This window comes from Sciurus vulgaris (assembly GCF_902686455.1).
Source record: "Sciurus vulgaris genome assembly, chromosome: 11".
NCBI classification, from domain to species: Eukaryota; Metazoa; Chordata; class Mammalia; order Rodentia; family Sciuridae; genus Sciurus; species Sciurus vulgaris.
The window spans coordinates 86,643,358-86,666,436 of NC_136472.1; the positions used below are offsets into that span (position 1 = coordinate 86,643,358).

General features: G+C 35.9%; 1 protein-coding gene across 1 annotated transcript; it reads left to right on the plus strand.

The window, feature by feature from the left end:
- Positions 1–7,097: 7,097 nt before the first annotated feature.
- LOC306640239 (tripartite motif-containing protein 51-like) lies at positions 7,098–13,374 on the plus strand (the record flags this gene model as incomplete). Its single annotated transcript, XM_079104347.1, has 6 exons — positions 7,098–7,508; positions 7,784–7,879; positions 9,745–9,975; positions 10,599–10,621; positions 11,502–11,605; positions 12,878–13,374. The coding sequence occupies 6 exons, from the start codon at positions 7,098–7,100 to the stop codon at positions 13,372–13,374; spliced, it is 1,362 nt and encodes a 453-aa protein (XP_078960473.1).
- Positions 13,375–23,079: the final 9,705 nt, after the last annotated feature.

The following is a 23,079-nucleotide window of genomic DNA, read 5'->3' on the forward strand; positions in this document are numbered from 1 at the left end:
TTATGTTTCATTTAAGCTGATTTAATTAAGTTAATTGCTATTAATATTGACTTTCAATTCTTAAAACTTTAAACAGTTGTGCTTATTTCCCTCTTTAATACCAAAACTTCTCAAGAGGTAAAATGCAAAAATTATGTCTTATTTGCAAAAAGCATTTACCTAGAGTACAGAGATCATCCAAGAGACAGTTTCCCATTCTGAAAGAGTGAATATTCAATCAATAGGGATGAGCAGCAGTCATTCAATGATCATGTAAAACAAGCAACAAAAAATGAAGCCCTATGTTTTCTACTCTACACTAGAGAATCCAGAGATGCATTTAATGGAAACATAACCATAATACATCTTTATTTCTTATATTTCCATAGTCTCCAGTGCCTCTTCTTAGGAACACTTATTAGTTGTTTGCATTAATTTCTATTTACTGTTTTTTTTTTTTTTTTTTGAGGGGTGTACCTGGGATTGAACTCAGGGGCACTTAACCACTGAGCTATATTTTTGAGCCTTTTTTTTGTATTTTTTTTTTCTTTAAATCTAGAGATGGGGTCTCACTGAATTCCTGAGGATGGCTTTGAACTCGCAATCTTCCTGCCTCAGTTACCCCAGGGATTATGGACGTGTACCACCATGCCTGGCATTTGTATTTATTTTGAACACTTTTCAAATATAGTCTGAAAATTGAAGGTTGTAAAGGGACAGCAAAAAAGAACCTTAACAACAAGTGTCTTCAAATAATTCAATTTCATTTTGCTTTGCAAAAAACTATTTCATGCATATTGTATTGAACATTTTAGGTACATTATAGGTTCTGTGGTTGTATGAGACCATGGAAGCCAGGTGTGTTGGACTTGCCTTTAATCTTACTAAATCTGGAAATTGAAGCAGGAGGATTGCAAGTTCAAGGCTCTTGAATATTCATTTCTGGTTGTAGCTCAAAGTAAACTCACACCTCTGGATAAAGATTATCTGATTTTAGCTGGGCACAGTAGTGCACAGCTGTAATCCTTGCGACTTGGGAGGCTGTGACAAGAAGGTCACAAGTTTGAGGCTAGCCTCAGCAAACAGTGAGGCCCTCAGCAACTTAATGAAACCCTCTTTCAAAATAAAAAATAATAAGAATTGGGGACGTAGCTTAGTGGTAAAGCACCCCTGTGTTTAATCCTCAGTACAAAACAATGAATGCATAAGTAAATAAATATGCAGAAACAAGAATATTTTAGGACATAAAATATTGCAATACATGAAGTAATAAAAATAATCACATGACATAACAAATTCACATATTATAAATGCTCTAGTTATAGGTACTTTTCAATATTGTCACTTGCATACCTTAGAACTACTTGTAGCTGACTGTGTGAAAAATATTTTTAAGGGAAAGTAAACATGAGTATCTTTGCTCTAACATACTCACAAGTGCCTACAATGAGTTGTCCCGTGTCGGGAAACTCAGGAAGATCAGCAGAATCTCTCTGCTCCCCAAACCAAGATTCTCCCAGCCTTCTATGAGAGGATGTCTTCTCTGAACAAGGGAATTTTTCAATGATTAGATTTTCCTAAGAACACACCCACTTGTAGAAATTGACTATTCTCTTCAGAAAGAAGTGGAAATGGCTGTGAGGTGATAAGCAAATGGTTAGGTTTAGAAAGTGGAGAAAACAACATTCGTTTTTTCTTTCACCTTTTTAAATTTGGTTTTGTTTTTTTTTTTTTTTTGGTTGTTTTGGGGTTTTTGGGGGGGGGATGTTATTTTTTGTTTCGTTTTGTTTGTTTCTTTTGTTGGTACTGGGAATTAAACTCAGGGTCATTTAAGTACTAAGCTACATACCTGGCCCTTTTAATATTTTATTTTGAGACAAGTTCTTGTAAAGTGGCTTAGGGCTTCACTAACTTTCTGAGGCTGGCCTCAAACTTGGGATCCTCCTAACTCAGCTGCCACAAATCACTGGGATTACAGGCATGAACCACAGCACCCAGAGAGAATATTTTTAATTTGGGATGCTTTTCATTGTAATGAGAGACCATTTTCCTTTTAATCTGCAATTTTCTCAATATTGTGAATAATAAATCAAAATATGGTATTTCATGCTTATTAACAGCATTTGCTAGTTATCAAGAAGCAGCCAAGCATGGTACAGAAAGTTTCTATTCTCATAAAAGCTACAGTCCAATTGGGCAGCCAGAAATTGAAAAACATGTTAAATAAGAAATAATCATTTCACTTCTTTTAGTTGAGTGTTAAGGAAAAATACTGAGTTCTGTGAGAATAGCAAAACTGGCTGGTGATAGTACTCATGGGTATGAACTTCAAAGTCTTAACTCCAACCTCAGAAGCTACTTCATTGACAGTTACTGGCCTGCTGCACTATCTAGAGGTCACTGATAACTGAAGAACTCCTGTGCCCAGCAAATAGCCTGTGGTCTTGGCTACCTCTGTAGTTGTGCCATCAAGGAATACTGGCCAGTACCTCAAGTAGCATCTCACCTGAAGCTACTGGGCATCCCACCTAATTTCATTTGCAAAACATTCCTCAACCTGGGAAAATTACTGGCTTACTAACAACATAAAAACAAAATAAATATTGTGCTTTTATTCTGGAAATGCACTTATTCTGTAAATATATACATTTATTCTGTAAATATATCGTTCTATATTTTGGACAGGGAAAAAGGGGATCATGTCCCCACACCACCCAAACAGAAAGTCTCACAGGTAAGAAAATAAATATATGTGCATTTCCTCTAATTCTCAGGTTATTTTGAATGATGCTTCAACAGGGAGCATTTTTCACAATCATTAAAAGGAAATGGGCCTGATTTCAGTGATATTTTCCCTATTATCTATTCAAAGAGTAAGCTATAGACTTGTACTGGAGTCATTATTCAATCAAACATATTAACCTACGGACAGCTAACTGAAAAAAACAACACATAAATAGGAAGTAGTTCACCTTGTACTAAATTCATAAATGTCAAGACTGTTATTTTTCTGATTAATGTCTTTAGAAGAAGGGGGTCACATGCCTGACTGCATGTTCCTTTTGCTGAGTGCAGCAACTGGGGAAACAGAAAGTAATATGGAGTAAAGTGAGGTTGGTCAACTGCCATGCAGGTCTCCTTCCAAAGGAATGTGAAAAACAATATATTTACATCTTTAAGATTAATTTTATTATGAAAACAAAAAATATTTACATTCTCCTGAGTATGTTATGTTTTATATGACACAAGGAGAGAAATTAATGAAGCAAGATTTTATACTTGCTAAATGCTGTCTAATGAATTCTCTTTATTTCTTAGAACTGGAATTGTGGGACTTAGGACCAAGCAGATCTTAAGGATTTTAAGCCACATTTTAAAAAATCCTTGATTAAAATCATATAAACATATCTAATAGTATATGAAGGTACACACTCCATATTGTTACAATATTGGATGCTATCATGTCTTAATAATTTCTAATTTCATAGTTCAATAATGGTAATTTGCTTTCCAGAGAAATTTAATGCCTTTTCAATAATGTACTAAAATCCCCTAATTTTTAATAAGTGAACATGCTGAAATTACTCAAATATTATATTAAATACATAAATATGTAATATTTATCACATTATTTTAATAATTGTATAGTTGAACAAATAGCATAGACAAAATATTGCCTCATTTAAAATTAATTATAATGACATTCACCTAAAAACTTTTAGAGTTTTATGGGAGACATGCATCTTATTAAAGTAGTTTTTCTTCTTTTATAAGTAGCTTGTTCTTTTTTTCGCATTTAATCTTATTACCAGAAAAAATCATAATACATTTAAAAAAAAAGAATAAAAAGAACACAGCAATTTATTACTGTGGTTTACTCTAGGGCTTTCAGTCTTCCAGGGTTTCTGTACATAGGTGTTGCTATATCCATTCCTATCCATGATTATATTAAATCCACAATTTAAGTCAGATTTATTATTGATTTAAACAGTCCATTAATTTAGTCTTTTATCATTTATATCCTGTTGTTGGACTGTTCCATGAATTACTCCTTTGAATTCAGATATACTTCAACATTATTTTTCAAATTATCATTGGTTTCCATCAAGAAATCCTTCTGAGTCATTTGAGTTTGATCAAATTGTGCTTTTAACCAAATCATCTGGAATTTTAAAAAAATCTATTACTTATTTCTCTTTCCCAAGCTCAGATTTAATTGATCCAGAATGATAGGCATTTGACCGTCTATGGCTCCTTCTCCTAAAGCCGCCAAATTAATCATATTTTGATCTCAAATGCCACCTTAATCTCTAGAGTTTGTAGTAATTGATCAGAGCTGATGGAATTTAAAAAGCACCCACAGGGTAAAGATGACATCAAATCCTAGACCCTAGTGAAGATAAGGCAGAAATTTCCAAGGAAAAAAAGGACACATACTCAAGAATAATGTTCAAATATGGTCAGAGGTGGGGCATGGCATGGGAGTTGAATATGGGACCCCTGAAACACACAGGAATAGCTATTTGGGTGTGGCTTATGTAAAGGTCAATTACAAGATTAAGTCATCACTAGAGGCAATTTGTAGTGAGCTACTTATGGAAATTAGGAAAGAAATAATCCAATCAATGCCGAGAGGCATGCCCCTCCCTGACACTCTGTTTTGTGATCTGATCAGGGCGGGGCTGCCAGCATCTGGATATAAAAGGGTCCTTAAAAATAAGAGGGTTTCTTTTCAGAGGCATTCCGAGTTGGCTGGACTTTGGAGATCTGAAAGTTTCAACTGCTGCCAGAGAACCCAGAGAGCCCAGAAAACACAAAATCACTTACTGGATTTGTTGTCTTTTCCTTTAAGTTTGTCGAGATTGATTTTAGTGTCTTCAGGTGAGTACAGAATTTTGCGGATATGAACTTCTACTTCTTTAACTAAAATTTTCAAAAGAAAAAAAAAGAATGTTATTTTAAACATCTTTTCCAGGTCAATGACAATATGTGTAAGTAACAAAAAAATTAATTAATTATTTTCAGTTTTCTCCTAAAATATAGAATATTAATTTCTATTATTGCTTTGAATTTTATAGGTTTCATAGGATTTTTGAAGTTTATGGTGTTATGTGTAGAAATAGCCTGAATTTCTGCAGGGGTTGCTCTTGAAAAAACATTTTGTAGAAGGCAGAAAGTAGCTTCAGAAACTTCAGTTTGTATTCTTGGTCTTTAATTGTAATCTGTAACCATCTAAACATTGGGGTGGCTAAGGAAAGGTGAGGATGAGTAACACAATAAAGTATTGAAGTGAGGATTTCTGAATTCTCTCTGATCTGCAAATCAGGAGTTAGTTAATGTCACCTTGCTAATGATATTGTTAGGGTCCCCTCTATTAAGTATCTTGTACCACATGTGTTAGATTTGTTTCTTATTTTCTAGGTTAATAATGGGTATTTTTCATCTTTTAAATTTACTATACTTTATCATTCTTCAGTCTTCTGAAGTTTTCATTTTTGCTTCTTTTAAAAATCTAAGATCCCTTTTACTCTCTGAATGTTCCTTTTAGGAATTTCTTCCAATTTTTAATACACATAAATTTTGCCATCTCCATCAATTTGGCACATTTTATAGGCTCTTTCAGTTTCCTCGATTTCCACATCTGGGCTGTGAGGAAACGATAGCAAATACACCTGGCAGAGACATAAAGATGAACATGACAAAATGAGAGTAAAACACTGTTAGGGTGTCGGGATCATCAAAGTGCCACATGGGAACACCACCACATTTAGTGGCTCCCTGTGAGTTGTAACACTGGAAACCTGGAAGGAGAACAGTCCTTCCTCATTGAAATCATAGTCCAAATATTTCACATCATATAGTGACAGTAAATTATATTTAATTTATAATTTTTCTTAGATTATGTCTGTTATTTATTTTTAGTCATAAAAAATTTCAAAAATGTTGGAGGTTTAAGATTGTGATCTCTTTTCCTATGACTTTTGAGTTAAGGCCATCCCCCACAATAAACAAATAGATTTATTTATGAATATTGTCACTCTTTGTTTTGTTTTGTTTTTTGGGTACCAGGGATTGAAAGTCACTTCCCCAGCCTTATTTTGTATTTAATTTAGAGACAGGGTCTAACTGAGTTGCTTAGTGTCTCACTTTTGCTGAGGCTGGCTTTGAATTCATGATCCTCCTGCCTCAGCTTCCGGAGCTGCTGGAATTACAGACCTGTGCCACTGTGCCCAGCCATTTTTGTTTTTTCATATGAGAAAAACTTCTCTTTATTATTTACTCTATTGCTTTAATAAGCTTGTTTTTCCTTTTCTAAGGACATTAAAAAATTATACTTTTTTATTTTTAAAATTAAAACTTTAGTGACTTTAAATTTATTGTGATTATAATTATTAGGGTAGCCACCAAGTAGGGTTGTGAGGAAAATAACATTGTAACTTTAAAAATATTACGTTGTTCAGAGTTCGTAACCAGGCAGAAATTAATTTAATCCTCAAGAAGATTTAAAAAAAAAAAAAAACCCAAACCCTAGTTTCTCTCATTTCTTTGCCTTGCACAAAACCTAGATCAGTTTAATTTGTGTGGATTTTTGTTTGGTTTAGTTGGTTCCTTTGAGTGTTTTTGTTGATTGGTTTGTTTCATTTTACTTTTAAAGAGTTGAGCTTCTGTGTCCTGCTCTCTAAGGGTCCTATATCGAACTTTCTTGTGACCTTCTCATACTTCATTGGCCTAAGCAGAGTTTTTCCCCTACTCCTGCATCCACTTGCTAGTTATTGGAAAGAGGAATGGGGGCAATTATGATTCTCTGTAGAGCATTTTTGACCCAAGTCCCATACCCACATCCAGAAGGTCGATACTCAAGCAAATTTCTATTCAGGTGGGAGCAGGAACTCAGTGTGGAATGGATGTGAGTCATCTAGTCAGAATAATATCTGATATAAAGCTCAAGGCTCTCCTTGTGCATCACTTATTCTTTTATATCATAGAATGAAGTTTGTCCTGCTTTAATAAGAACTTTTAAGAAAATAAAATGTACTTATTACTCCCCATGCATGGGTCTTCACAAGCCTTTTGCCAAAGTAAGCCCAGAAATGACCTGTTTGTTCTTCCTCAGAAACATGGATTCCAGAATCATGCAAACCTTCCAGAAGGAAATCACCTGCCCTATCTGCATGAAGTACTTCATAGACCCAGTCACCTTAGACTGTGGGCACAGCTTTTGTAGGCCCTGTCTCTACCTTGGCTGGCATGACATCCTAGTTCTTGCTCCCTGCTATGTGTGCAAGGAAATGGTAGAGAAGAGAGACTTTAAAACCAATGTCCGTATGAAGAAACTGGCATCCCTTGCCAGAAAAGCCACCCTTTGGCAGTTCTTGAGCTCTGAGGAACACATGTGTGGGGCTCATAAGGAGATGAAAAAAATCTTCTGTGAAGAAGACAAGAGCCTGCTCTGTGTCCTCTGTTCTAACTCCCAGGAGCATGAAGCTCACAGACACTGGCAAATTGAATGTGCTGCTGAACAGCACAGGGTAAGTTATGCCTCTGAAGATCCATGGCTGTAAAAAGCAAAGAAAATCAACATGGCTCTGTTTCCTTAGGGAATGGATGACTCCCTCTGTTTTCCATTCAGAATCTTTTTTGGGTTCCAAGTCTCAGGCTTCCCAGATTTGAAAAACCTCCGAAGGGAAAAAAATGAAACTTAATGACCCTGTTATTTTCAATGGGGTAAATTTATGTCTCATCCTGGCCCTTCCCTATGTGAAAGTCTGAATGGTAAACTATTTTTTCACTGTTTCTTTTACAGGAGAATCTGCTGAAGAAAATGCACTCTGTATGGGAAAAATATTGTGAAAGTCACAGAAATCTGATTATGGAAATGATGACTATGGATTCCTGGGAGGTTAGTGCTATGCTTCTGCCTTCAACATGAATTTAGGGGGACATATATGCAATGCTCAAAGTAGGAAATTGATCTGAAATTCTAGTGTCCTCTAGGATTGAACAAGAGAAAGGAGGAGTCAGTAGAAAAAATGTTTCCTGTGTTCCCTTGTAGAGTAGTATGGTCCTTACCTAGAATTTCTAGCTGAGATACAGATATCATTCAAATCATTCTGTTTTAATCCAGGTAAAGCAACACTTAGTACTTACACAACAACAAGAAACTGGGCCATCTTGCAGTGTCATATGTGCTGGGATCTTGTAAATGACAGGCATAAGTGGCATTTAGTAGTCACTAAAAGTTCAAAGGCTTCCAAAGGAGAGTAAGCTGAATGCTAGACAATTAGTGATCAGAAATGGGTGGAAATTTTCAGAGAGAGGGATAAACAGTTCAAATCTAAGGACAGCCTAAAATCAGCACAAACGATATTGAATAACATACTCTAAAGTATGAAGGGGAAATATGAGTGATAGTTTTATGTCTTGAGGAATACTTAGACATATACTTGAGAATAATTTTTAAATAATTCACTTTCTCTTTGTGGATGTTTATCTTGGGGTGTGATAATTTGAATAAAAATTTGTTTAAAAATTGTTTCATGAACACTTAGTCTATGACAAATAATAACCTAGAAAATGTTGCAGTAAACAAGGCTGAAAATATCTCGTCTTGGAAAGGTCAGGATCCAAATCAGAAAGGAAAATGGCCAGCACATAAATAAGTGAAATACATAATAAAATAGATTTTTTTAAGAATACTTAAGCAGGAATATTGAAAAGAAGTACAATAGAGTAGAGACTGTGGATGAGGTTTAAGTTTTTAATAGCTTACAAAGAAAATGCCTCACTGAAAAATTAAGAGATTAAGTCCTGAAGAGGAAGGCAACCAAGAAGGTCTATATAGAAAGCAGCACATACCAAAGAATCACACTTGGGTATTTGGGAAAGGGGTTGCTGAAGAGTCACATTAATGTCAATGTCACAGATAGGAATGACTTTGGAGAAGAATTGAAGAAAATGATATCAGAGAGATAAATCCTAAAGGGACAGATGTTAAATCACACTGCAATAGGATATGTTTAGTTGGGTAAGGTGTGTGGAAATAAGTATTCTAGTCTGCAGTCACAGTATGTAGGATTTAAGTAACTTGCCTCCAACTCAGAAAAGGGCCAAGTAATAGATTTCAATCCAGTCACTGTAGTCTAAAGTCCTTAAGTATGAACTGGGTTATATTTCTCTACATATGGGTTGGAAGGGATGAATACAATTTATTTTTTGTTTTTGCAATTGTTTTAGAAAACTCTTTATCATGAATTTAGTGAATATAACTTGTTGGATAAAACTGTTGACCCTGATACAGAGACATGGTGGTGCAGTCCTGTAATCCCAGTTATTTGGGAGGATATAAGCCAGGAGGATTATGATTTTGAGTTGAGCCTCAGCAACTTAATGAGATTCTGTTTCAAAATAAGTAGAAATGGGCCAGAGATATTTTTAAAAAGGAAATGAATAAAAGTTTGTGGATTCTGAAAATTGACAAGACTAAGTCTTAGATACAATTGTTAATGAGATAAACAAGAATCAGGGAGTTAATTTTATTTTGAATTTGTCCTTTTTAAATATACATGATAGTAGAGTATGTTCTGACATATTATGCATGCATGGAGTATAACTTATTCTAATTAGAATCCCTTTCTTGTGGATGTACATGACATGGAGTTTCACTGTTCATATATGAACATTGCAAAGTTATGTCCAAGAATCAGACAGTTTCAATAGGAGTAGGATAATCACATTCATATTTTGATGAATTTAATTTCACTGCAGGATTACATCAATTTAAGAGGAGAAGTGATCAGAGCTGAATATGGGAAACTGCCTGACTTTTTCCATGAGGAAAAATGTCATCATTTAGAAAGACTGAAAAAGGAGGGCAATGAAATTTTTCAGCAACTCCAAGAAAGTAAAACCAGAATGGCTCTTGTAAAAAAGATGTTAAGAGGAATATATGAGGAGCTGAAGGAAATATGCCATAGACCAGATGTGGAGTTACTCCAGGTAACTACTAATACACGGGGGTGTGGGACATGAATGTATAGCTGTTGTGTTTCAACACTGAAATCCACTCCCCCTTTTGCTTCCAGTTTGGTTCTATATTTCCTCACAACTGCAGTTATTTGCTAGGAGGCCACAGCTTCCAAGGAATTCTAAAAACCAAGGATCCCTCCTATGTTATCTGTAAGGGACAACAATATATGGAATGACTAAGCGATATTCTCCATCTAAAAGTCAACAATATATTTTGGCCTTTTAGAAATTCACAAAATAGTGAGCTGAACATGGGTATTCAGGTTAATTCATGCACATGTCAAGATGGGGAGATTCCTGTACTGCTATCCCTTGGACGTAGGGCCTAGGGAGCAATGACTGGGATCTTATTTATGGTTGCAACACAGCCCAGTCTCCATGGCCTCTCCCCTTCCACTCACACAGAATGTTGAAGAATCAGAATTTACCTGAACTGTGTAATGGACTATTCTCTTTTTATTAGAGAGGAAGTGGGAAATGCTTCCCAATAAGGAAGACACAATTTCTGGAGCTATATAAAAAATCTAACACTGGACCCAATGGTAGAGGGATCTTGTGAAAATCACTCACACTCTCCTTTTGTCTTTTCACAGGCCTATGGAGACACGGTGCACAGGTGAGTGCTTACCTGCATTCCAGCAGATGCTTTTGCAGTTGCTACAGTATTAGGCAGGACTACTACAGAGCATGATTCACTGGGATATTGAGTCACTATTGTCATTGATCTACTTTTTCCCTTTCGCCCTACTGTTGATATCTCTTTTGGTTCTCATACTCAGTGATTTTGGGGGCAGGTTTCATAAAAATGTGGCAAAAGACAGACTATTTAAAAATCCTTCCATTCCTGGTTCCTTTTCAGTTCAGAAAAACCTATGCAGAAGAAAGAGAAATTCTAAGTTTTCTCAAGGGTGAGAAAGTTAAACACCTCACAGAGCTACCAGTGGAAATGGGGGCTAACAGGGTTGATAGAGTGCTCCAGTGTGAGAAAACCCTCGAGATTTGTTAATTTTGTATGTATCAGGTGACAGTTTTAAATGATAGCTGAAAGAAACTCAAACTGTAAGAATCATGTGGGTCTTCCAGGGTAGCTCAGCTCTAGGAAGCAAATATCCTTGCCTAAGATGCTTCACAAACTCTCCCTGTGAAGGTGGCAACAGACAGTTATAGGTTTTAGAGAAGTTTTTATCTGTAGATAGGGAGATTTCAGTGCAGGCTGGTAAATGGACACCAGATTTGCACTCTTGAATATTCTCAAAAACACAGAAAACTAAGCATGTTTGCAGAATTAGAGCAATACTAGGAGGGATTAAAGTGGATTACAATAGCACTTAAGGTATATTTGAATATTTAGGAATTATGAATAAGAATTAATTGCACAGCGATCATTTCAGTATTTAAAAAGCTGTGTGTTGCAAGAATTCTTATAAAGTGTCTTATCAAGAAGAATTATGATTTTTATGACTGTGCATATGTTAACTATGTCTTCCTTCTTGCAGGATTGAATCCATGCAGCTGTACGTAGCCCAGCCTCTGAATCCAGAACTCAGTGTGGGGCCCATCACTGGACTAATCGACAGGCTTAACTGTTTCCGAAGCAAGGGTAAGTCATTGACAGTATTCTCATAATCTATTATTTGTTGTTAGGAACACATGGGTAGTATTTCCTTTTTATTAAATATTTTACTTATTTTCAGAAATAAGTAAATAATATGACTGCAAATTTTTGATTATGTCTCTATAGTCAGATTTACAACATAAACAGTGAAAGATAAAACACTTAAATATAATCCAGGTTCATATTTACTTTGGTCTATATAACACAAGTGATTTAGAAATTAGAAATTTTAATAACAGGAGCTATATTCAGATTTAAGCTTTATTATTGAATTTTACATATAAAATTATGCAGTTATTCAGTATGCTTAATTTTGAAAAAAAAAATGGTACTGGCACTTTAACCTGGAGCCTCTCACATATTAGGCAAGCACCCCACCACTGAGCCAGATCTGTAAAATTCCCCCTTTTATTTTGAAACAGGATCTCACTATTTTGCCCAAAGTGCACTTGAACTTTTGTTCTGCTTACCTTGGTCTCCCAAAAAAACTGGGATTATATCCATGAATTACCACACCCTGCTTAATTTTGAATTATTAGGAGAAGCTTTTTGGGGATAGATAGTTTAGTAGAACTTTGTATGGTTTTTCATGGGTATATATGATTCCTATAACATAAAATTTTGAACTGATAGGTAAAAATTAAGAGAAGAAATCATCTTTATCAACAAGAAGGAAAATAAAAAGGATAAATTTTGGATTGTTCAATATAAAAAGCTACATGTTAAATCCCAAAAATGCAGGGAATGGCAGAGCATGCACAAAGTATCAGAAGGATAGTGAGGATTTTGCATAAATTAATTTAAAATGACCCTTTCTAGAATGTAAATAGATTTTCATCCAGTTGTCTAGAGAAGCTTAAAAAGGGGGAAATCTTCACATCTCATTCAAAATAATGATACCATTTTTCAGAAATGGTAATATTTTTCTGACACTGATATTTGATGCCTTAAGAGGGTTTGGGGCATACTCTCTGTAACGTTTGTGAAATAAAAATTAAATACACAAATATTGGTCTCATATTTGATTCAATATTTGAATTTTCAAATTTTCAACCAATTTCCATATCTGTGGTAAGAAATTTGTTTGTTCTGTAGATTTACTATTCATGCCCATAATTTATTAGATGATATGACCAAAATCATCATTTCTGCTATAACTTCACATTTCCAAGTGAAGACATTTCTTCACAGGACGACTTTTTCTGAGAACTCTAACTTCTCGTTATGTTTACATATATGTCTATTTTTGTTTTACAGTGGATATTACTCTGTATCCTGAAAGAGCCCACAGTCATGTCTTCCTACATGGAGAATTGAGAAGTGTGCTTGTTGGATGTGATCCTCAAGGTGCCTCCTGGAACACTCCAACCTCAGAATGTTTTCTTGCCTGGGGTACTCAGACTTTTACCGATGGCAGATATTACTGGGAGCTGGATGTGGGAGACTGTTGGAATTGGGCTTTGGGAATCTGTAATGATGATTGGAAAGAGAATAGGGAAGACAAGATGCATGATGTGGAGGGACTTTTTCTTCTTGGATGTGTTAAGGAGGGTACCCGTTATACTCTATTTACCACCTCCCCACTTGTACTTCATTATATACCAAGGCCCATTGGCCAAATAGGAGTATTCCTGGATTGCAACGGTAGAACCGTGAGCTTTATTAATGTTGCTCAAAGTTCCCTGATACACAGTATTCCTCACTGTTCCTTCTCTCCCCGTCTAAAGTCTGTCTTTTGCTGTAGTCACTTCTGACCACATTATTATTGAGACATAATAAGGACTCTGCCCCTATGCTATGGGAATTCCAAAGTCTAAGGAAGTCCTCTTCCTTGTGTCTTATCAAACATGACAAACAGGTTATATTTTATTAACTTTAGGTTCCTTCTAATGTGGTGAAAATCTATTTTCTGTGTTATTAATTATGGTGATAATATTAAAAGTCCATATGTTCTCAAAATTTCTTTTTCTAAGTTTACTCATTTTCAGAATATAATCACCCTTGATACATGAAGGAGAACATATACTCTGGTTTTACATTATTTCTGAACTGTCACAAAATGAAAGAATAAAAGGTTGACTGAATAAAGTTAAAATTCAATATAAGAAAACATGTCTCTTTCTCTTCCCAAACAAGCATGACCATAAAGACTCAATCGTAATAACAGAATTTTCTCCTTTCTTTTTATCTAACTATAATCTACGTGTATTGGTCCTTTTCTGTTGTTTTAACACAATACCTGAATCTGGGTAAACTGTAAAGAATAGTTTCTGGTGAGAGTTTCAATCTGAATCTGCTCATGGCAGAGAAGCTGAAAGAAATGGTACAGTGCAGAAGGTCTGAACATATGGGTGGCAGCCTTCATATCACCCACTTTCTCAAAAATAACTCATTCTCCAAGGGCCCAGAAATCACTCTTTCATTCAGGCTCAGTCCCAGGAGAAAGGCATTGATCCTCTTTAATGACTTAAAGGTCCAATCTCTAAACACCACTGCTCTAAGGAATTACACTTCAACTTGAGTTTTGTTGGGGACAACCTCCACTCAAACCATAGTACTATAAATCCACTCTGTTCATAATTCTGGGCAGTCATGCTTGACTGCGTATGCCTTTCTTTCTAATTATCATACATGTGAATATTCACAATTATTAATATTCCCTTCTGCATTGGAAATCACAGGACAATCCATCAAGTGCTGAATCAGATGGATATACAAGGACAAAAGGAACATGACCCCTACTTCACACCACATGTAGTCATTTACAGTTGACTTAAGAGAAAATAATAGTCTCAGAGAAAGTTTGCCAAATAAGATATAAAAACAATAATCAGTGAGAAAAAAGTTAATTTGTCTGCATTAAAATTAATGACTAATTTACTTAAAGATACTATTTCACAATAGTAAAACTGCAAAATGGGACTTGGAAAATTGCCATGCACTATAGAAAATGCCTATACTTTCAGCTACTTGGAAACCTATATAAGGTGGTTGGTTTGAGTCCAGAAGTTCAAAGCAACATAGCAAGACCCTGACTCAAAAAATAAAAGTTAGACCTGGGCATGATGGTGCATGCCTGTAATCCCAGTAACTCAGAATCTAAGGCAAAAGAATTACAATTTGAGGTCAACATCAACAACATAACAAGGCTCTAAAGAACTTAGTGAGACCATGTCTCAAAAAACAGAAAGGACTGGGGATGTGACTCAGTGATAAAGCACCCCTGGGGTCAATTTCCAGTAACCCCTCCCCCAAAAAGAGTATATTCAACAAACATGTATCAAAGATATAATGTATACGTACAGTAGATACTATGATGGTTAATCTGAGTTGTCAATTTGGATTAAGGGATGCCTAAATCTAAGAGGATTTTGTGTGTGTCAATGGTAGTAGAAATGATTGGCATGAGCGACAGCAAACTGTGGACATCCACCTTAAGTGTGGGTAGCCATAGGTTGAGGATCTGGATGATACAGAAGTTGGAAAAACAAGGAGGCAGAAGCACATGCAAGCTTGATTCTTCTAGAGGGCTTCTGGATTTCTGCTGCAAACTCCTGAGGACATCAGACTCCCCCTCCTTCACTCTTCCAAAGTGGACTCTGAGCAGTGACTATCAGAGAGTTTCCAGACCTTTAGTCCTACTGGGGCTACATCATTGATCCTTCTTGTTGTAAGGTTCCAGCATCTTGGACTGAGCAGCTACTAGTTCCCCCAGCTCTCCAGCCTGCAGACAGCCATTATGGGTCTCTACCGTGTTTGGTTCTGTAAGCCAATCTAATAAAATCCCCTTTTTATAATTGTATACATCCTATTGGTTCAGTTCCTCTAGAAAACCCTGACTTATACAGATGAATAATACTTGATAAATAAAGAAAATCAACCTGCTACAATATTAGATAATATTTTTGAACGGGAGCATCACAAAACAGAACAACATATGTGATCAGTCAAATATGAAAAGGTACTCACCATTATGAGCCATTAGATTAATATGAATTCAATTCACAAATCGAACCACTAGACCTCCACAAGAATAAACAAAATTTAAATATGAATAATGTGTATTGACAAAGATGTAGAATAAATGAACATTACTCAAGGTGAGAGAAAGCATATTTTGAAAGAATTTTTTTATGGCACACTCAAAAACATTTCCTAGGGCTTAGTTATTCCAGTGGGAATAAATACTTATGATCATCAATTTCTACAGAATGTGATAGATAAAAATTTTGCACAAATCTTGCTAAATTGCTGAGGCTGGGTTTGAACTTGCAATCCTCCCACCTCATCCTCCCAAGCCACTGGGATTATAGGCAGGTACTACCCCACTTGGGAAGGAAAACAAAATTTCTAAACTAAATCCCTCTTCACATGAAAGAATAAAACTAAAGTTAACCTCAAGCAAAATATTTATAAGTGTTCAAAGACATTTACTAAAAATCATATAAAGATGACACCCTCTTTCCATATTTTTAAAAGCAAAAAATAAAAGAACACAAAAATATTTAGATGTATTCTGAATTTTGGGATTTTTTTTAAAATCAGTGACGGTTGGTAAGATGGTGGAGGTTTGTTTATGAAGGGTAGACAAGGCATAACATCAATATTCTCCAACTGAAAACTAATCACCCACACTAATCCAATCACCCTAATTACATACACTGACACTAATTGGAAGCATCCTGAAATGCAATCAAGGAAGAATTGCATGTGCTCTTCAGAGACTCAGTAAAAAGGCACTCCAGGAGATGAGCTCATTCTGCTCCAGAACAGAGTTTGGAACTCACATAACTGTAGAGACGTCTAAACCTACCACTTCCACAACTTGAGCAACTGATCCTGGAGCTGAGTTCAAATTTTCACTTCTGCAGCAAGCACTGGAGATACAATTTACAGATGAGCTCTTGCTACTTTCTCAAGCCAGATCAAATAAAATTTCATATTTTAAATTATCAACAACTTAGGTTATGTCTATGAAATGATTTTTTTAACTTAGTAAAAATAATTTTATTCTTATTTTGTTTTGACTTGGAATATAGTTTAGAATTAAACTGATGATGGATTTAATTTTTTTAGTTGTGCATCCCTAGTTGCTCCTATATGTTTTATAAGGATTCATAGAGTAGTTCCCAGATAACTTGTTATTTTGTATTTACTGTATATAAAAATATTTTTAGGAATAGTTCATCCCTCCTATTCCTAGTACTAGTGTAGAAATGAACCCACATTTTTAGCAAAATAAAAAATTTAAAGGATGCTTTGTTTTCTGGAGCAGATTATGGTAATTACATCTTTGCAGTGTGAAAGATGCCTTGACAATACTTTTAGACTTGGTAGAGAGAGTTAGTTAGATTTATTTGACTAGAGAGTTATAAATAAAAAAGAGAATGGCATAATTCAACAGATTTGCATATTCAAGTCAATATATTCTGGTTTTTGGTTAAAATTTGATTCCGTTTTACAAAGTTTAGTTTAATTTTTGTTAATTCTTATGTACTCAGAAATTTTGGGGGGGTGGCAGATTCTCATTGGAAGCAAAAAGCAGATCAAAGAAAAAAAAGTATTGAAATAAAAGTTTGGTCACATGACCTTTGCTAAACTAATCACTGGTGATGAACATTATGATTGATTTTCATAGAATTCAGGAACCACCCTCTAATGCCATAAACTGGGTCAAACTCCTGAAGTTCAAGTTATTTGGATGAAAGTCACACCAACACAACTGAGGTTCTTTTTTATGCTGCACAAGAGGGATTAAAAATGGGTACATGCTGATTAGGTGACCAGGGAAGTTTGCACTAAGAGCTTGTTTGCACCTCAGCATTTCCTCCCACCAAACCCAGGACTGGAGTTGCCCCCTTTGGACTACAGGGAAGTCCCCACAAGACAGTGATTCAAATCATCCAGATATGGGTCTGTTAGGATCCTAAAGTATGAAGCACTAAATGTCAGAGTGATCATTCCAAAGCCTTTATTAGGGATATGCTCCAGCATTTCCTCAGATGAGCATGTTCTACCGAGGTATGTCCATGGTGAGAGCACCAGATTATGGGATTTATGGGAGAATTAAAGGACTCTTGACTCAGGGATGAGGACATTTCTCTTTTCAGTGTTTCAGGCAACTACCTAAACATCTGAATCAGTGCGTGGAAAGAATCAAGGCCCCAGTTTTGGCTAAGGTTTCCAGGAGAGATGTAGCTGGCTAGGACACAAAACAGTCAAGGCATTCTGTGTCTCTCTCAGGACAAGAGAAAAAGGAAGGGAAGAAACATGACCCTACATTCAGTTTTCTATTTGGTCATGTACAAAAAAAAGTTTATTCTGCTCTATGCAGATGTTTGTTATTACATGAGTTCTTGAATAAAATTTGTTCAGTCCTTCATCTCTTCAAAGATGAAAAAGTTCTCCTGATTTTCTTCCCTTAGAAAAATGGACTCTGAAATTCCACAAGCCTTTCAGAAAGAACTCACCTGTTCCATCCACCTGAAATGTCTTATAGACCCAGTAACCTCACAGGCTGTGGGGACAGCTTTTGTTGGCCCCATCTCTGCCTTTCTTGGGAACGAGCCCAAAGCCCTGTCTGTCGACCTGTGTGCAGGGAGCCATCACAGCAGAGAGACTTCAAGACCAATGTTTTTTTGAAGAATCTGATATCCTGTGCCAGAAATGTCAGTCTTGGGAACACGTGTGTGACCCACAAGGAGAGAAATATCTGTGAAGAGGACAAGAACCTGCTCTGTTTGCTCTGCTCCAACTCTGAGGAGCCTAGGGCTCACAGACATTGTTTCAATGAAGAGGCTTGCTGAGGAGTACCTAGCATATGATGCTTCTGAGGGCAGAGATTTTAGGGAAGATGAGGGTCCTGATAATGGTAATTCATTGTATATTGAGGGCCTAATAGGAACCAGAAACTATATAGGCATAGAAATAGAGAAAGAATGAAATATTTAAGTATACCTGTGTATGTGAAGTTCGCATACCAATGGGAGACTAATAAAGTCAATATCATTTTAGTATAATATTTAGCAGAATTATGCTAAGACATCATAAGTTCTCCATTTCAGGTCAGTAGTGACCAAAGACATATTAAAGATGTTTTTGTTTTGGGTATTTTTTTTTGAGACAGGGTCTCACTAAGTTGCTTATGGCTTCACTGAATTGCTGAGGCTGGCCTTGAACTTCTGATCCTCCTGTAGTAGCCTTCCTAGTCACTGGGATTTACAGGCAAGTACCATATTGCCTAGCTGAAAGAGGCTTTTATATTGGAAACACATTTAGTAATACTAGACAAATAAGCAGCATAAAATATAATGGAATTAGCAAGAAAGATGTAAATGATGAGGCAAGATGCCTATCTGAAAAGTAGTCAACTATATAAAATTCCTATACTCTGTTATATAATAGAAACTTAGGGAGGGTAAACAGTCACACATCTCTTGCCTCTCTCCATCAGTTAGGGTCTGAAATATGTATATTTGCTTTACATTTATAATGTAAAAATGTAATAATTTCCCTTTATTGAAGAAGCTATTGATGCAAATGAAATCTTTATGGGAAAAATATCCAAGAAAATAAGGGAAATCTGAATGAGGAGATCAGAAAATTTCTGATGCAAGGTATAAGTATGAGTTATTTCCTGAGGAAACAGCTTGAGACAGTTGTGCTACAAACTTCCCCTTTAAGAACATGGGCTGAGGGCTGGGGCTGTAGCTCAGTGAAAGAATATTTGCCTAACATACACTGCGTCCAGAGTTCTATCCCCAAGTAAGGCAAAATGAGTCCAAGTCATCATGTGACTTGAGAATTCTATGTAGGACAATAGGAGAAATAATTTTGAGGAACTCAGACAAAATTTTCTATATCTGAGATCCTTTCGAGTTTTGACAGTTGAAAGAGTATTAAAGACCTGTCATGGGTATTTCATGCAGAAGCTGATTTATGAGATGAACTGTAGAAATTCAACAGCATATAATTGTGCATCAGTGTACTTCTTGCTGATCAGTACAATGAGCTCTGGTGATTAGAAAGCAGGTGTGAACAGTAAAAAAGGAAATGTACCTGTGCTGCTGAAAACATAGCACAGGAGTCAGACAGTATGGGTTCATGGAGAAAATAGGACATATTGAAAAGCTCAGGAGTGGGGAGACAAAACAAAAAACAAAAGACTGGTGGGTGGGAGTGGATATTGAAAGGATATATGCAATGAAATCAGGATTAATGCACTTAATATAGCAGGGCAATGTGAAGCCTGTGACCTCAGATAAGAGGGTAAAGTTCAGGAAGACAAAAATTCTTTTGAAATCTTAGGCTTAGATACTTTATGAAAATGTTATCTCATGACTTCTAATCCTGAATGTAATATGCACTATTTCTGCAAGTTCTAAGTGATCAGGTTGTAGATATAGGGATATCTGAGATTATAAATCAATATATTAAATAAAAATATCACATAATGATATCAAAGAACCAATTTCAATAGTTTAAAAGTACTCTTTCACATTTGAAAGAGTATATAACTAAATTACTCATTAAAGTCAATTATCCAGGAATCTCAGAAACTTGTGATGGCTAAGCACTTTTTAAAAATTTTTGGATGGACACATTTTGAGGAAAAGCAGATTACTCTTTTTGTAAATCGAGGAAAATTAATGAAAGAGAAAAGAATTTGTGGATTCTGAGAAGTGGGAATATGTGAATTTAGGATGTAGATGATTGGTAGAGAAATGAGTCAAAGAGAAACAGGTGAGAGTTAAGGGAGGAGGATGAAGTTGTCCTAAGTGTGTGACCCAAGAAATTCACATCCCTGCAGGGCTAAGTATGTCTTCAGGAAAACGTGATCAGGTCTGAGTTCAGGAAGCTGCACCCAGTGCTCTGGATGGAGTAACAACAGCATTTGGAGAGATTGCAAAAGGAAGATGGAAATATTGTAGAGCAACTCAAGAGAAGTGAAGCCATAGTGATTCAAAATGAGAAACGGCTAAAAGACATGTATGAGAAACTGATGGGAATGTACCATAAATCAGGGCAAAAGTTGCTCCCGGTAAAAACTTTGTTAGTTTTAACCTCCATCTTTAACACATCTTCAGTTTTCATTGTTTCTTCAGTACTAAATGTATTTTGTCATCTCCTATACCTGTGGTGGAGGTCATTTCCCAAATAGGTGTAGTCAACTAACTTCTAACCATGAACAAGAAGTTGTACAGAATTGTAAGAGTATTATCCCCAGAGAATAATCTTTTCTAAGAATCATATTTATCTTGTTTCTAACAGCCACATTTTCATGGAAATTTTACTTTTGTCTCCGGGGAGCATTATGGGAATATTTGGGGAAAGGTAACATTTATTGGTCATTTTCTTTGCCCTGGACTTGAGTTGACTTTGTTTTGGAATATGTCAGCTGTTAGGGAGAACCCCTGGAAAGAACACTTGGCAAACAGCTGATGGTTACAGCAGTGCACATGTAATGTGGAAACTGTGTCTTTCTTTTTTCACTTAGGATTTCAAATGCATCAAAAATTTAGACTAGTGCAAAGATTTTCTCCCACTCTGTAGACTCTCTCTTCACATTGTTGATAGTTTCCTTTGCTGAGAAAAAGCTTTTTAGTTTGAATCTATCCCAATTTTTAATTCCTGCTTTGATTTCTTGTGTTTGGGAGTCATGATAAGAAACTCTGGTCCTAAGTCAACATGATGAAGATTTGGACCTACTTTTTCTTCCATAAGGTGCAGGGTCTCTGGTCTGATTCCAAGGTCCTTGATCCATTCTGAGTTGAGTTTTGTGCAGGGTGAGAGATAGGGGTTTAGTTTCATTCTGTTGCATATGGGTTTCCAGTTTTCCCAGCACCATTTGTTGAAGAGGCTATCTTTTCTCCATTGCATATTTTTGGCACCTTTGTCTAGTATGAGAAAATTGTATTTATTTGGGTTTGTGTCTGTGTCCTCTATTCTGTACCATTGATCTACCTGTCTGTTTTGGTGCCAATACCATGCCATTTTTGTTACTATTGCTCTGTAGTGTAGTTGAAGTTCTGGTATTATGATACCCCCTGCTTCACTCTTCCTGCTAAGTTTGCTTTAGCTACTCTGGGTCTCTTATTCTTCCAAATGAACTTCATGGTTTCTTGCTCTATTTCTATGAGGTAGGTCATTGGGATTTTAATTAGAATTGCATTGAATCTGTATAGCACTTTAGGTAGTATGGCCATTTTGACAATATTAATTCTGCCTATCCAAGAACATGGGAGATTTTTCCATCTTCTACAGTTTCTTTAATTTCTTTCTTTACTGTTCTTTAGTTCTCATTGTAGAGGTCTTTCACCTCTTTTGTTATATTGATTCCCAAGTATTTTATTATTTTTTGAAGGTATTGTGATGGGGTAGTTTTCCTAATTTCTCTTTCAGAGGATTCATCACTTATGAATAAAAATGTATTAGATTTATGAGCATTGAGTTTATATCCTGTTACTTTACTGAATTCGTTTATGAGTTCTAGAAGTTTTCTGGTTGAAATTTTCTGCTGGGGAAAAATCTTTACCAGACATACTTCAGATAGAACACTAATCTACAGAATATAAAAGGAACTCAAAAAACTTTACACCAAGAATACAAATAACCCAATCAACAAATGGGCTAAGGAAATGAACAGATACTTCAAAGAAGAAGATCTACAAGCAATCAACAGATAAATGAAAAATTGTTTAACATTTCTAGTAATAAGAGAAATGCAAATCAAAACTGCTGTAAGATTCCATCTCACCCCAATTAGAATGACTACTATCAAGAATAAAAGCAACAATAAGTGTTGGAGAGGATGTGGGGGAAAAGGTAGGCTCGTACATTGCTGGTGGTGTTGCAAATTAGTGCAGTTACTCTGGAAAGCAGTGTGAAGATTCTTAGAAAACTTGGAATGGAACCACCATTTGACCCAGCTATCCCACTCCTTGGCCTATACCCAAAGGACTTAAAATCAGCATACTATAGTGATGCAGCCACATCAATGTTCATAGTCACTCAATTCACAATAGCCAGATTGCGGAACCAAACTAGATGCCCCTCAGTTGATGAATGAATAAAGAAACTGTGGTATATATACACAATGCAATATTACTCAGCCATAAAGAATAAAATTATGGCATTTACAGGTAAATGAATGCAGTTGGAGAATATCATGCTAAATGAGATAAACCAATCCCAAAAAACCAAAGGCCAAATGATCTCTCTGATAAGTGGATGATGATACATAATGGGGGATAGGAGGGAGGCAAGAATGGAGGAAGGATGAATTGTGTAGAGAAAAAAGTGGGGTGGGGGGGAAGGAAAAATAACAGAATGAGACAAACATCATTACCCTATGTACATGTATGATTACACAAATGGTGTGACTCCATGTACAACCAGAGAAACAAGAGTTGTACCCCATTTGTGTACAATGAATCAAAATTTTAAAAAATGAGAAAAAT